Raw genomic sequence first — 16312 nt, 5'->3', positions numbered from 1 at the left:
TAACTTAGGTTATCTGGTTGGCTTGGATGAATTGAAGGGTCTGTTCCTGTGCTGTATATCTCTATAACTCTAAGAAACATGGGTTCTTTTTAGGTAAGGGGATCGAAAGTTACAGGGAGAAGACTGGAGAATGAGGTTGAGAAACATAGCCACGATGAAATTGTGGTGCAGACTTGATGGACTGAATGGCCTAATACTGCTGCTCTATCTTATGCTCTTAAAATTGTAAGTTTGGGAGATGCTAATGGGGCAGCACAGTGGCTCAGTGGTTAGCACTGCTGCCTTACAGCACCAGGGGCTCAGGTTCAATTCCACCCTCAGGCATCTGTCTGTGTGGAGTTTGCACATTCTCCCCATGTCTGCATGGGTTTCCTCCCAAAGATGTGCAGGTTAGGGTGTATTGGCCATGCTAAGTTGCCCCATAGTGTGCAGAGCAGGTGAGTTGGCCATGGGAAATAGAGGGTATGGAGATGGGTGTGGGTGGAATGCTGCCCAGATGGTTGGTGTGGACTGAATGGCCTGTTTCCACACTGTAGGGATTCTATAATGAAGAAAGCACTTAATGGTGCTTTTTTTTCTCATGCACTTGATACTACCAACACTATTTTCTTCTCTGTTTGCTGAAATTTATTTCTCCTGAATCCCTGAGTGGACACAGTGGTAGCTATCTTATCTTGATGGCACCTTGTTTTCAGTGCTCCCTACAAGTGAAGAGCTCGCACATACACGGTTCATCACTTGGGCTGCACATTATGACTGCACAGCTATTGATAATGGAAGGTGCTGCAGATTTATCGGAGTGTCTCTCTCCAGCTGATACAGAGGATATTTTATTGATGAGGCGGTGTTGGTGTTCAGGAGAACTGGCAGACTGTGCACTAAAGTAGGGCCCTGAAAGTCAATGGGATGACATAAGCCACATTATTGCAACAATTAGTGCCTTGTGATGATCTATGTTCTTACACATGGACGGATCTGTGATTTCATGCTGCAGAAGACCATTAATTGCGGAATATAAATGGCAGCAAGCGGTTGTGATCTGTCAAACAAACCAGGAGCACCATTTGTTTTTTATTACAATTTTAATATCAGAAGACAATTCAGAATGAAAACACAGCTTATTTGTGGGATTTTTTTTGTGTTTATATTTTGTTGTACTCCGCTCTGGGTGAAGTCACCCCACCCTTTCTGCAATGCAGATTCCACTTTCACTAGCTGCCCTCTTAGACCTTACACTGCACCGCAGTATATCCCGAGATGCGGCAAAGTGGGAGCAATTGGATGGATTCCATCCCTAACACCTCTCCTTCCTCCAAGTTCAGGACAGCTTATAGACACTATCTCTCTTGCTCACCAACCTTTAGAAATTCTTCCAGCCCATCTCCACCTTTGGGCCACTCTCCAGACCTTTCCCTTTTGATGCTGCATCATATCCCCAGCTACCACAAGATTGTTACGGTGCAGGAGGCCATTCAGCCCATCATGCCTGCACTGGCTCTATTTCCTAGTGCCAGTCTCCTGCCTTTTCTCCATATCTCAGCTCTCCATTTCTATCCAAATGACTGTCCAATGCCCCCCTTGAATGCCTCAATTGCACCGGCCCCCACTACATTTCCAGGCAGTGCTTTCCAGGCCCTACCATAGGAGCATAAGAAGTGAGAGCAGCAGGAGGCAATTCAGCCCCTCGGATCAGCTCCACCATTGGATTTGATCATGGCTGATATCATCTTGGCCTCAACTCCACTTTCCTGCCCGCTCCCCGTAACAATTCAATCCACTACTCATTAAAAATCAATCTATCTCCTTCAATTTACTCAATGGCCCGGCATCTGCTGTATCCTGGGCTAGTGAATTCCACACATTTACCAGTCTTAGACAGGAGTCATTTCTCCTCATCTCACCTTTGCTTCGTTTGCACATCAGCCCCAGGGCCCATATATTCCACGGTCTCCCTCTGTAGATATTGTGTCAACTTTGCAACCGTTCCAGGGCTCCCTCTGGGCTCTGCATGCGGTATCCTAGCCACCACCAACTTCTGTTACTGCTATTTTGACTCTACTTTCGCTGGTTTGTGCACCGCTTTACTTGAGGACCCGTACCATGCAGGAGAGAAATTTACAAGTAACTAGCGTTTACTGTTTAATGGTACATTAGCCTTTATCTGAAAAACTGTGTGGTAGAAATTATGCTGCAGTGTTTAGGGGTCTGGTCTGAAATACGCATTCATTTTTGTCAAAGACACACTGGCCTTGGCGTGGATACAGTACAGATTTGCCAGAATAACATCATGGCTTAATGTTAAATTATGAGTGTTTGGATATGCTGTGCTTCTTTTTGCGTGAGTGTAGCAGCTTAAGGAGCAATCTATTTGAGGATTTTAACATAATTAAAGGATTTGAACAGTGTAGATAGAGACAAATGATTTCCTCTGTTGGACACAAGGGAGCATAAAATTAGAGATGGCTGTTTTCAAAATTTTACATAGAATCCCTACAATACAGAAGCAGGCCATTCAGCCCATCAAGTTCACAGTGACCCTCTGAAAAGCATCCCACTCAGGACCACCCCTTATTCTATCCCTGTAACCTGCATTTCCCATGGCTAACTCACCTGGCCTGCACATCCCTGGACACTAGGGGCAATTTCCCATGGCCAATCCACCCTAACCTGGACATTTTTATACTGTGGGAGGAAACTGGAACACCCACAGGAAACCCACACAGAGACAGGGAGAATGTGTAAATTCCACACAGTTACCCAAGGCTGGAATCAAACCCAGCTCCTTGGCGCTGTGAGGCAGCAGTGCTAACCACTGAGCCACCCTGCTATTCCATGAAAGGTACTGCAAAGCCTAGACTTCTCTCCCTCAAAGAGAAATTGAAGGTGGACGGTAGGGATGCAAAATTTCAACACAGATGGATGTTTGTTAGGTACCACTATGAAGGATTACAGAACCAGGTTGAACAGATGCAGTTACATACAGATCACTCGACACAGAGGTTTGAAACGCTGATTGATTTTCCTTTAATCATCAAAACAGTAGAAGTCGGATCTGAGTCTTTCCCCACACACTTCTATTCTTCCACCCAGTAATTTCTCACAATGCAAGGAGTCCTTGGCACTCAGGAAGATTAATTAGAGGCTACAATTCTGAGCTGCCTGTGGTATTTGGTTAAAATGTCAGCAAAAGTTCAAAAGTGACACGTTGGAGCCCAATGAGGTAATAAATTCCTATTGATACAAATAACATTACAGGTCAGTGATTGGAAAGAAACCATCAGAAGTATATAAAGACAAAACATTGTGAGGGTCGCAGAGGCTGCCGCATTAATTAAACCAAAGTCGATAAATCAAACAAAGTTGCTTCTGGGCTCCTTATATTAAAAAAAAAGGATTATTTTGCTCCTACATTGGGCCTCATGAGCTTTCAGAATTGAGAGATCTGCAGGAGCGGCCATCATGTCATCTCCTAACAAAAACAAAGTTGCTGGAAAAGCTCAGCGGGTCTGGCAGCATCTGTGAAGGAAAAAAACAGAGTTAATGTTTCGGGTCCGATGACCCTTCGTCAGAAAGATCATCTCCTAACGTTGCAACTGTCCTTCCACAGCCTTACACTGGTCGCACAAGCCGCTAGATTATTGTGGTCTTTTTTCCTTTGGTGGGAAGCCAATTTGAAAGAGGAAGAGGAAACTGTCGTTTGGGTCTGGCAGCTCCTGCTGATTGGTCAGGTGTGCCCCATGTTTGGGTCTCCTCGTCTTCGGCCCTGCCTCACCTCCTCCCTGCCTCACGCTCTGTGTGATTGGAAGCCAAGGATTCGAGCTCCCATTCCGGTTGGTGGAAGTGGATGTTGTACTTCCTCGCCCACCTGGCGAACGCGTGCTTTTCCGTGATGAACCGGTGATGGCTCCCCTTGCGGCCCAGCTCGTGCGAGATGTACATCGTGCACTCATCGATTCCTGAAGACTCGTAGTAATGATACGGCACGGAGCGGTGAGGGGGGTCCCTGAGTAAGAGAATACCATGTTACTGTGCAGGTTCACATATTCTCCCTCACGATGGCAGTGATTAGCTTGCAGAAATATTTCAATGGTTACAAAGAGTTTGGGCTTATCCTGAGCCTGCAAAAAATATCTCCTTCCTTCATCCAACTGTCTTTGTTGTCTGTTGTTAATCCATTTTAGAGCTGGAGAATTCAGTGAGTCTTCCCTCCAAAGGCCACCGTCCACTGGTTGCCCCATAGTCATAGAGATCTATACAGAATAAGGCCCTTCAGCCCATCAAACCTGTGTCAGTCCACAACAACCACCAAACTATCCTAATCCTATTTCTCAGCACTTGACCCACAGCCCTGTGTGCCTTGGCATCGCAAGTGAACATCTATACACTTTGTAAATAGTATGAGGGCTTCTGCCTTCATCACCCTTACAGGTAGTGAGTCACACAGCATGGAAACAGATCCTTCGGTCCAACTTGTCCATGCTGACCAAGTTTCCCAAACTAAACTAAACATGATGGACATTCATCCACAGGGACCTGTTCTCTGCAAATAAAACAAATACGTTTCAGCCTATCCCAATGTTTTTGACAAAATAAAAACTGAAAGAACTGCAGATGCTGTAAATCAGAAACAAAAACAGAAATTGCTGGAAAAGCTCAGCAGGTCTGTTAGCATCTGTGGAGAGAAATCACAGTTAATGTTTCAGGTCCAGTGACTGTTCTTCAGAACTGAGGAGCTCTGAGGAAGGGTCACTCGACCTGAAACGTTAACTCTGATTTCTCTTCACAGACGCTGCCAGACCTGCTGAGTTTCTACAGCAATTTCTGTTTTCGCTCCCAATGTTTTTGAATTAACTACAAATTTCAGGCATCTCTAGTTCCATTGTTATGATCATTGGAAGTTAACCGAAGAACAGTCAAACTGGACTTAAAGTGTTAACTCTCCACAGATGTTGCCAAACCTGCTGATTTTATCCAGCATTTTCGGTTTTTATTTGGCATTCTTGTGTTTGTCCTAATCAGTGCAAGACATAAAGCTTTGGTAAAACGTCTGCGTTTTCAGAAAACTCCAATCTTTTTATTTATAAGATGTAAATCCTGAGCGACATTGGTGTCAAATCAGTTACCATCGTCGAGTTTCAAATTTACAGATTTATCGCCTCAAAAATAAATTTAAATCCCCAAATTGCAAATGTGGGATTTGAATTCAAAGCTGCAGGTTGTTAGCCCAGACTTCAGGTTCACTAATCTACTTAACAAAACCATTCAACAGTCCACCTCCACTACTGTTCTGAGCTATTTGTTCATGCATCTTCAGTCCCATGCCAATGGGGTTGATTCAGAAATCTAACAAAACCTCTCAGTTGTATCTAGGTCAACGACACAAGGGCAACACTGCTGCCAATGTATGTATCTTGCAAACAGATAAAAGACCCCTTCAGATTCTGTAGATTCTGGGATGTAGTTTCTCTATCCTGCATAATGAATCTCTAATGTCTCCTGTTCTACGTCACAATTTACAGAAGGGCTACAGCGCAAAAGGAGGTATTCAGTCCATCATTGACTGTGCTAGCTCTCTATACGAGCAACACAACTAGTCTCACTCCCCAGTTCTCCCTGTAATCCTGCAATTTATTTTCCTCCAGGTGTTTATCCAATTGAAAGCCAGGATTGGAATTATCTCCATCAGACTTCCCAGCACTTCAATCCTAATCACTCAGTGGATTAAACAGATTTTCTTCATCTTGCTGTTGCTTCTTTTGCCAAGCATACTGTCCTGTGCATAATGGCCTAGTACAGCAACTGCTCTGCCAAGGACCTTAAGGAACTAGAAGGTGGTGTGCACAGCCCAGACCATCACGGAAGCCAACCTTCCATCCATGGACTGTATTTACACAGCTCGCTGCCGCGGAAAGGCGGCCAACATCATCAATGACCCATCGCACCCCAGTAATGATCTCCTACAACCTCTTCCATCAGGCAGAAGATACAGAAGCTTGAACATATGCACCAACAGGTTCAAGAACAGCTTCTTCCCTGCTGTTATCAGACTGATGAATGGCCCTCTCTAACTTCAGATAATGTTGATCTTGTCAATAACAACCAAAAGAACTGTGGATGCTGGAAATCAGAAACAAAAACAGAAGTTGCTGGAAAAGCTCAGCAGGTCTGGCAGCATCTGTGAAGAGAAATCAGAGTTAACATTTCGGGTCCGGTGACCCTTCCTCAGAAGGGGTTCTGAGGAAGGGTCACTTGATTTTGTTAATGGTGATCTTGCTTCGCACACCTTCTATGTGGTGTAACCTGTATACCTTACTCTGTCCAAGTACCCTATACTCTGTATGGCCTTGCTTACTATGATCTGCCTGTACTGCTCGCAAACAAAACTTTTCACAATACTGAGGTAGACATGACAATAAATCAATGAAATGAAATCAAATCAATCAAATTAATCACTGTAAATGTGTAAGCTCTTTTGCCAATGGAGACAGTCTAACTCTCTCACAATTTTGAATACCTCCATCAAATCACCACTATTTTATGGAGAGCAGTCCCAGCTTCTCCAACTTATTCATATACTTGAAATCCCTAGAACCATTCTCGCTAATCTTTTCTGCAACCCTTTCTAAAGCCTTCTTTTTTTTTCAGAACTGTGATGCCAGAATTGGAATGTTAAGTTAATCCAGCAGCTTGAACCACATGATTTCCAAATACAAAGTCCTCTCATATTTTGTGTGTTAATCTTTCAGAAATTCCAGTGCAGTACAGCTCCTGGGTCCCCTTCTTCCTGACCAGAACCATGTACAGTACGACTGCTGCGTTCTCACTAAAGCTCTGTACAAGCAAGTCATCAAGTCATACAGTCACACAGCACATTCAGTCCAACCTGTCCATTCCAACCTTGTTTCCAAGCTAAACTAGACCCACCTGCCTGCATTTGGCCCATATCCTTCCATACCTTTCCTATTTATGAACTTATCCAAATGTGACTGTACCTGCATCCACCACTTCCTCCGGCAGTTCATCCTACACACGAACCACTCTGTGTAAAAAAAAGTTTTCCCTTATGTCCTTTCTAAAAATTTCTCCTCTCACCTTAAAAATATGCTCCCTAACTCCCCCAGCTTACGGATAAGACCCTTGTCATTCACTCTATCCACGCTCCTCATGATTTCATAAACCTCAATAAGGTCACTCCTTAACCTCGTACACTGCAGTGGAAAAAGTCCCAGTCTTTCCAGTCTATTTCTATAACTCAAACCCTCCATTCCTGGTAACATCCTGGTAATTCTTTTCTGAACCCTTTCCAGTTTAATAACATCCTTCCTGTAGCAGGATGGCCAGGACTGCACATATTACACCAGAAGAGGCCTCACCAACATTCTGTACAACCTCAACGTGATGTCCCAACTCCTACACTCAAAGGTCTGAGCAATGAAGGCAAGCATGCTAAGTCTTCCTTGTTCTTATTCACCAATCCCCTTGCAATAAAAACAAAACTAAGGAGGCTGGAATGAAAACAAGAAAAAAAAACTGCTGGGAAAACTCAGGAAGAGTCCATTCTTAAAGAAGGAAAGAGATAACTGCCATAGAGGGAGTGCGGGGAACGTTCATCAGACTGATTCCTGGGATGGCAGGTTTAAGATATAACTGCCATAGAGGGAGCGCGGGGAACGTTCATCAGACTGATTCCTGGGATGGCAGGTTTATTGTATTGGCTTGACTGGGCCACCTCACAGAGGAGATTCCTGGATTTAGGGATCATCTCATAGAATAGATTCCTGGATACAGGGATCACCCCACAAAACAGATTCTTGGATATAGGGATTGCCTTATAAAACAATTCCTGAGATAGTACACTCCCGCTTATGGAAAAGATATCGACAGAAAAAGATCATTTCTGTGCTGCTGCCTCTCAGTCACTTCCTGGACCATCAAGGTCATTTCAAGGCTCAGTGACTCAACCTCAAGGTACCACAGGGGAGACAGAGGAAGGAGAAGGGGATTCAGTTGGGGCAGCCCATTGGCCAGAAGTGGCACAAGATGCCTGCCTGTGGATTTTTAGTTGGCATAAATATAGCAAAGCTTTATAGGTGCAGTAACAGAATTAGCTTGCTGAGTTCAGAAATAAAGTGAGATCATAAGTTAAGGTAATGGTAGCTTTGAGAATAAGATAAATCCAAGGTAATAGGGTCCAGACAGAATGAAGAATCTTACAAATGAATATACAGGGAGTTCTGTACAAAGCCGCAGCTACAGATGTCAGTAAGAGGCAGTCTGATAAGAGATGTCTGGGAACAGTCTGCCTGAAGTTTGTAGTTTAGCAAGAATTGTAAGAAAAGTATGATCCCACAATAACAGAGACAAATGATAAGGTAAACAGAGAACAAGATTATATTTTGTAAAACCTTTGGAGTTCAGGCAAGCCTACTGAGCAGGGAAAGTGATTGAGTTTCAGCTTTATTAATGGAATTCAAATAGATGTTGTCTTATTAAAAAGAAGAGTTAGTGTAGAAATATTTACAATAGGGTCAGTAAATTTCATCTTCGATGCAATCTCCTGTTTAAAAGACACTTACAGACAACATGTGAATGGAAGGAGATATTGTTGCAGTTGCAAGACAGAGGGATTGTGTTTAGAAGACCTTCTGAGGTCAGGTGGGACAGAAGCTTCTCACAACTTATTGGCTAAAGAATTCTAACATTAGGTGTAACCATATAACTTTATATCTAACTCACTTTATATTAGAACTGACATTATGAATTAGATAGCAATTGGTAGTAATTAGTATCTTTTTGTATCAACCGTGATTAAGACAGTAGGAAATATAAGATGAGTGACGGAATTTGATAAGGATAGCAAGGAACACAATGAACAACATAATTCAAACAGTCCTTAGAGATATGCAAGTCTGGTAAATGTCTGAGAAAGAGTATAACAATTAACTTTGGAATGTGAGTTAAAGGGGTATGTTGTAAGATCCCAAGGCCTGATGATAACAACGTCTGGTAAATATCATGAGATCATGGGGAACCTAGGGGTGTCCACAGTGGGGTCCATCATTGATCAGGTGTTATACAGGATTGGATGTATACATTAGGGGAGTGGAACAATGGCATCAATAGAACATAGAACAGTACAGCACAGTACAGGCCCTTTGGCCCACGATGTTGCGCCGAACTTTCACCCTAATCCTAAGGTCTATCTAACCTCCACCCCTACCTTATACTATCATCCATATGCCTATCTAATAGCCGCTTAAATGCCCCTAATGAGGCCGACTCCACTACCCTCTCCGGCAATGCATTCCACGCCCTGACCACTCTCTGAGTAAAGAACCTACCTCTGACGTCTCCCTTATATCTACCTCCACTCACTTTAAAACTATGCCCCTCGTAATAGCTACCTCCACCCTAGGAAAAAGTCTCTGGCTGTCTGCTATATCTATACCTCTGATCATTTTGTACACCTCTATCAAGTCACCTCTCATCCTTCGTCGTTCTAAAGAGAAAAAATCAATGTTGCATGTAATTATTGTAATTTGAAATGTATGAAAATACTGTATTCAGCTGGGGAAGTCAGAGTGTCACTGACCTCACCTTCGAGCTGAGCTGTGATTAAGAGGGCAACTGGGCCCCACGTGAAAGCCAGATTTGGAGTGGTCTCTGTCCCCTCCCACCTCTGACTTATACTGCTGAACACAGAACTGGAGATTCCTCTTTGACCTCTCTCCCCAACAATTCTAATTCCATTTCCTTATAGTGTGCCCCCCACTGCAGGAAAACATATGGGCCTGAAGTTGGACTCATCAGTTATCCTCCCTCTCAGATACCATTCTTGATTCTGAGGGACTAACACCGGTGACGTACGTCTTTATGAAATCAGGGGAGGTGATAGCCCAGTAGTATTATCACTGGACTATTAATCCTGGGACCCAAGTAATGTTCTAGGGGCACAGGTTCGAATCCCGCCATGGCAGATGGTGGAAATCGAATCCAATTAAAAAGGAGTCTGGAATTAAGAGTCTAATGATGACCATGAATCCGTTGTTGATTGTCAGAGAAACCCATCTGGTTAATTGATATCCCTTAGGGAAGGAAAGCTGCCGTCCTTACCTGGTCTGACCTGTATGTGACTCCAGAACCACAGTAATGTGGCTGCTGTCTGGGGCAATTAGGGATGGGCAATAAATGCTGACTTGGCCAGTGACTCCCTCATCCCATGAATGATTAAAAAAAATCAATGATTATCAAGAGAGAGAACGTGGGTTAAAGATATAATTAAGTCCCAGAATAACTTCTGCATCAGTTATAATCTGTGCAGCAAGAGGGTACTTGTGGTACAGCACTAGAGTCAGTACTCTGAGTCATGAGGGCTGGGTTTAACTCCTGCCTGCTCCAGAGCTGTGTAATAACATCTCTGAACAGGTTGTTTAGGAGAAAAATACCTCGACTTTCAACATCAATTGTTGGTGGCTGTTGTGGTGCACTGGTATGGTCCCTATCTCTGAGCCAGGAGGTTCAAGTCTTAGACGTGTATAATAACATCTCTGAACAGATTGGGTAAAAATAAATACAGCAGCTCCCAAGGGCTCTTGTGGTACAGTGGTAGTGTTCCTATCTGTGAGCCAGGAGGCCCAGGTTCAAGTCCTGCCTGCTCCAGGGCTGAGTAAGGACTTCTCTGAAAAGTATCTAGAAACAGTTGTGTCATGTCCCTATGAATAAGTGCATTTCTGTAAATCTCTGTTTTATGATGTGCACAGGGGAGGAACATGACCATTATTCAATGAAACACTTCTGCCCTTGGTACAAACAACGGCAAAACACTCCCTGCTTCTGATAAAGAGTTTATCCATGATTTACCAAAAAAAAATTCTTGCGAGGTTCCTGATGACAGGGTAAAACCTGAAACAGTGGATTAATGCGGAAGCTGTCACACCAGGAAGGCATTATGACTTGTCCTCATTTTTTTGACAATTAAGGATGAAAACTGCCAATTAGAGCCCACATAAACCAGAATTTCTCTGTGTAACACCTTCCTGCCTGTCAATCAAGCTGTGGAAAGCATTAATAAAATATGTTAAAATTTCAGAATTGTACTGGAGACAGACTTCATTTTAGATTGTGTTGTTAATGATTCTGCAGTTTATTTGTGGTTAATGATGGACATTCAGGAAGATGTTATTTTATGAAAACAACCTTCATTTAAGTGTAAAGAGTTTGATTATACCTTCTAATCTCAGTATTGTATATATCTTTGACAGACCTGGCTCAGTAGTATTGAGGATTGTGGGCTCAGAGACGTGAGCACATAATCCAAATTGCTAGTTTAGTGCAGTGTCGAGGAAGATTGGCACTGGCCCAGGTGCCATTCTGATGTTAAGCCTTTAACACAAAACGATATGAGTACCGGGACACTGAACTCTCGCTCCAATTATATGTGAGTTTAGTTAGACCGCACCTGGAATGCTTTGTGCAGTTTTGGTCTCCTGAGAACATAGAACATAGAACAGTACAGCACAGTACAGGCCCTTCGGCCCACGATGTTGTGCCGAACTTTTACCCTAATCCTAAGGTCTATCTAACCTCCACCCCTACCTTATACTATTATCCATATGCCTATCTAATAGCTGCTTAAATGCCCCTAATGAGGCCGACTCCACTACCCTCTCCGGCAATGCATTCCACGCCCTGACCACTCTCTGAGTAAAGAACCTACCTCTGATGTCTCCCCTATATCTACCTCCACTCACTTTAAAACTATGCCTCCTTGTAATAGCTACCTCCACCCGAGGAAAAAGTCTCTGCCTGTCCACTGTATCTATACCTCGGATTATTTTGTACACTTCTATCAAGTCACCTCTCATCCTTCGTCGTTCTAAAGAGAAAAGCCCTACCTCTCTCAAACTTTCCTCGTAAGACTTTCCCTCCATTCCAGGCAACATCCTGGTAAATCTCCTCTGTACCTTTTCCAACACTTCCACATCTTATCTCCTTTCTTAAGAGAATACAAGAGATCCCATGACGATGATAAAGGGAGTGGAGGCGTTTTCCCCAATGCTCCCGTGATGATTTACTCCTCACTACTAAAACATGAGAGATGGAGTTTAATCTTGATAAACGCGAGATATTGCATTTTGGTATTAAAAAACAGGGACAGGACTTACATAGTTAACGGTAGGGCCCTGGGTAGTGTTGTAGAACAGAGAGACCTAGGGATTCAGGTACATAATTCTTTGATGTTTGGGCCATATATGGACAGGGTGGTTATGAAGGTATGTAGCACGCTTGCCTTTATTGCTCAATTCTTTGAGTACAGGATTTGGGATGTCATATTGAGGTTGTACAGGATGTTGGTGAGGCCTCTTCTGGAATACTGTGTGTAGTTCTTGTTGCCCAGATGTAGGAAGGATATTATTAAGCTGGAGAGGGTTCAGAAGAGATTTACCAGGATGTTGCCAGGTATGGAAGGTTTGAATTATAAAGAAACGCTGGACAGGCTGGGACTTTTTTCACTGGAGCATAAGAGGTTGAGAGGTGACCTTACGGAGGTTTATAAAATCATGGGGGATATAGATGGGGTTAATGGTAGGTGTCTTTTCCCTAGATTGAGGGATTTCAAGACTAGAGGCCGTATTTTTAAGGTGAGAGGAAAGAGGTTTAACAAAGACATGAGGGGCAAATTTTTACAAAGGGAGTGCTTCTTGTGTGGAATGAAGTTCTTGAGGAAGTGTTGGATGCAGGTACTTACAATGTTTAAAAGACATTTGGATAATACATGAATAAGAAAGGTTTGGAGGGACATGGGCCAAGTGCAGGCAGGTGGGACTCGTTTAGTTTGGCATTATGGGCGATATGGACTGGTCGGACCGAAGGGTCTGCTTCCGTGCTGTCTGAGTCTATGATCCCATTTTCATTTGTGTGACCTTGCTGTATGCAAATTGGCTGTTGTGTTTCTTAAATTCTGACAGCTGCAGCCTTTTAGACGTTCTTTAAATAGCTGCAACAATGCAATTCATGCTCACATTCTGTTGGACGCAGTCACAGGTGAATGTAAGCCCAAACGATTTCCCTTCAGTTTAGTACCTTGAATGAGCCATGGTGTGTACTATATCCACAGCGAACTACAACAACTCCCTTAGGCTTCTTCAACAGTGCCTTCTAAACCCACAACGTCCTCTATATACAACAACACAGGCAGCAGGGGTTTGAGGACTCCGTCAGTTTGAAGTTCCCCTCCTAGTAATATCAACATGCCTTTCCTAACACTGGGTGAGAATACTGCAACATTACGAATAGGAGTAGACCATTCAGCCCATCAAGCCTGATCCACAATTTATTACAATGATGGCTGATTGAGCACTTTAATGCCTTTTACACAAACTATCCCCCATAACACTTTATGCCACTGACAAAATAGAATTCCATTAACCTCTACTTTAAACATACTCGGCTTCTCCAGCTCTCTGGGGTATAGAATTCCAAAGATTCTGAGTAAAACAATTTCTCCTCAACGTGATCCTAAAAGGCACCCCCTCATTTTTAAACTGTGCCCCCTTGTTGTAGACTCCCCAGCCAGGGAAATATCTTACTTGCATTTACCTGGCTTATCAAGTATCTTGTGGGTTTCAAAGAGATCAGCTCTCAATAGTTGAAACTTTACAGAAATTTTTGCCCGATCTCTCTTCATACGTCAGTCCTGGCATCCTGGGAACAAATCTAGTGACTGCCTGTTGCATTTCCTCTACGGCAATAATATCTTTGCTGAGATAAGGAGACCAAAACTGCACAAAGTCCTCTAGGTGTGGTCTAACCAAATTCCTGTATAATTGGAGCAAGAGTTCACTGCTTCTGCACTCACATTCTTTCGTGATAAAGGCTAACATTCTGTTCAACTTTCCAAAAGCTTGCTGCACCTGCAAGTTCACCTTCAGTGGCCAATTGAGAAGGATACCTTTGTACATCAATACTTTCTAACCTCTCACCATTTTAAGACGTACCTTGCAAATCAGTTCTGCCTGCCAAAATGGATGATGTTCTATTTTTCCACATTGTTTTCCAAAACCCGCAGAATCCACACCTTAATGTCCCAGAGGGCGTACCTACTCCCTGTGGCTATCAGAGTTTTAGCATTGCCTTCTCAAGGGCATTTAAGAATAGGCATTAAAGCTGGCCTTGTCAAAGGCTCTCAAATCCCTCGAATTTTTAAAGAAAGTACCAGTAGATCAGAAGGTTGTACTATGGATTGACAGTCTATGCTGCAGCAACTGGGGGCTTGACATCCGCAATAGTCTCAGTCTCCATCTTGAGTGTTGGAATCACTTTGGTACAATCACTTTGGTGAAGTTTGCTCGGATTGATGAACTAAAACATCCTGCTTAATAGTAATGCTCTTCAGGGCTTGCACACTGTGTTACAGAGTGAGACAGTCATGGATAAAGGACCTTTGGCCCATCATGTCTGTGCTAGTCAAAAACAACCACCTAACTATACTAATTCCATTTTCCAGCATGTGGTCCAAAAGCCTTGATATTGCAAATGCCCGTCTATTACTTCTTAAACATAACAAGGGTTTCTGCCTATACCACCCCCAAAGGCAGTGAGTTCCACATTCCCACATCCTCTGGGTGAAAGAGTGTTTTCCTCACATTCCCTCTAAACCTGATGCTCCTTACCTTAAATCTATTCCTGGGTCATTGATCCCTCCATCAGGGGCAGAATCCCTTCCTGTCGACCCTACCTCTGCTCAGGATCAGGTTATGCTGTGTACTGGCCAGTTTGTTGTATATTTTATAAATCTCAGATCAGTGATGACCTCATTTATAAAGGTGCAACTTTTTTTTTACACTGTTTTAAAATATCCCTGCAATCACTAACTACCAGCATTCTCGCTTTCAGCTCAGCTTCTACTCACTTTTGTGGTGTCTGTTCATTTTGCTCTGAGTCAACACCCAGGCTTCACCAATCCAGTACAACTCAGTTACCGCGCTCACCTTATTGAATGCAGAACAATTAAAACAATGAACACTACAGGCTACCAGGAAACAGGAAGTCAACATAAAAGCCTCATGCTATGACACCAATGTCAGTTCGCACCTACCTGCAGTGGTTCGGTGGGACCATGCCATAGACATCAATTCTGTCGCAAATTTCAAGGGCGATGATCATGGTGAACCAGCCAGTACTCAACCAGGAATTGGAGGCTGTCCTAGAAAAGAAACACCTTGTTTTTTTCTGGATCGCCACACATTTCGCAGCAGACAACAGGCTGGCTGAGGCTATGATGGATGCCAAAGCAGCTGCTGTACAGAGTAGGGGAATCTGCTAGACTGAAGTCTTGGACATCCAATAGTATTGGATATGGCTTAGGGGATAGCACTGCTCCCCATTTCTCCTGCATCCTCTGAATCACAAGGTTGCGACTTTAAATCCTAAAGACTGGAACACAGGTTCCCGCTGACTCTCCAGCGCAGTACTGAGGGAGTGCAGTCTTGTCACAAATATTGCCTTTCTGGTGAGACATTAAACTCACGGCCCCATCTGTGCTGTCAGTTGGATGTAAAAGATCTGACGATGCTATTCAGATATGAGCAGAGGAGACCTGCCTGCTGTTTGGCCTATATTTACCCAGACGCAGTGGGTACCCCAAGCCTCCAAGATGGCGGCGGATTTGCAGCGGGGCATGCGGGCTCCTGCTCAGGGCTTGTCTAGGCGTCCTTTCTTTTCTTTCAGTGTTTTTTTTCCTTCTTTCGCCACTTCTGTTTCTTAGTTTGATCTAATTACCTTAAGTGAGGTGTGAGTTTGTGTAGCGCTGAGGAGATCGGGCCAGCGCAGGGAAGGTGGGACAAACATGGCGGCGAGAGACATTCCTGATGCTGACGGCAGTCCTCCCGAGTGGCGGTGAGAGCGGGAACAGGCTGCCTGGCGTGGTCGGTGGTAAGAGTGGCAGCAGGCAGGCCGTGGCACTGGCAGTAGCAGGAACAAGCTGCAAGATGGCAAGAGCATGCAGGCCAGGGTGGCAGCAGGGGGTGAGCTCAAACCTAGAGCGGGGGGCGGGAGGTTTGAGGCCTTATGAGGAACGTGAGCACAGCATGGCCAGAGTCTTATGGACTGTTGTGGGGGAGGGTTTTGAGGCCTTATGAGGAGTGTCAGCACAGCATGGCCAGGGTCTTATGGATTGTGGGGTGGGGGTGTTTGAGGCCTTATGAGGAGTGTGAGCACAGCATGGCCAGGGTCTTATGGACTGTGGGGGGGGGGTGTTTGAGGCCTTATGAGGAGTGTGAGCACAGCATGGCCAGGGTCTTATGGACTGTGG

At 44.0% G+C, this 16312-nt stretch overlaps 1 protein-coding gene across 2 annotated transcripts in view; it reads right to left on the bottom strand.

Annotated features, from left to right (window-relative positions):
- Nucleotides 1–3000: 3000 nt before the first annotated feature.
- st6galnac5a (ST6 (alpha-N-acetyl-neuraminyl-2,3-beta-galactosyl-1,3)-N-acetylgalactosaminide alpha-2,6-sialyltransferase 5a) overlaps nt 3001–16312 on the bottom strand; it is a 62009-nt gene continuing 48697 nt past the window's right edge. For both annotated transcript variants that reach the window (XM_020513289.2, XM_048602078.1), the window contains 2 exons: nt 15098–15205; nt 3001–4003 (listed from right to left, as the gene is read on the bottom strand). In XM_020513289.2, the coding sequence (XP_020368878.1) occupies nt 3769–4003; nt 15098–15205 (343 nt within the window). In that variant the 3' untranslated portion in view covers nt 3001–3768. The remainder of the gene's footprint in view (nt 4004–15097; nt 15206–16312) is intronic.

The sequence above is a fragment of the Rhincodon typus genome, chromosome 10, assembly GCF_021869965.1.
Source record: "Rhincodon typus isolate 14 chromosome 10, sRhiTyp1.1, whole genome shotgun sequence".
NCBI lineage: Eukaryota > Metazoa > Chordata > Chondrichthyes > Orectolobiformes > Rhincodontidae > Rhincodon > Rhincodon typus.
Note: the sequence above shows the minus strand (reverse complement) of the source record. Positions and strands in the feature narration are given on the sequence as shown.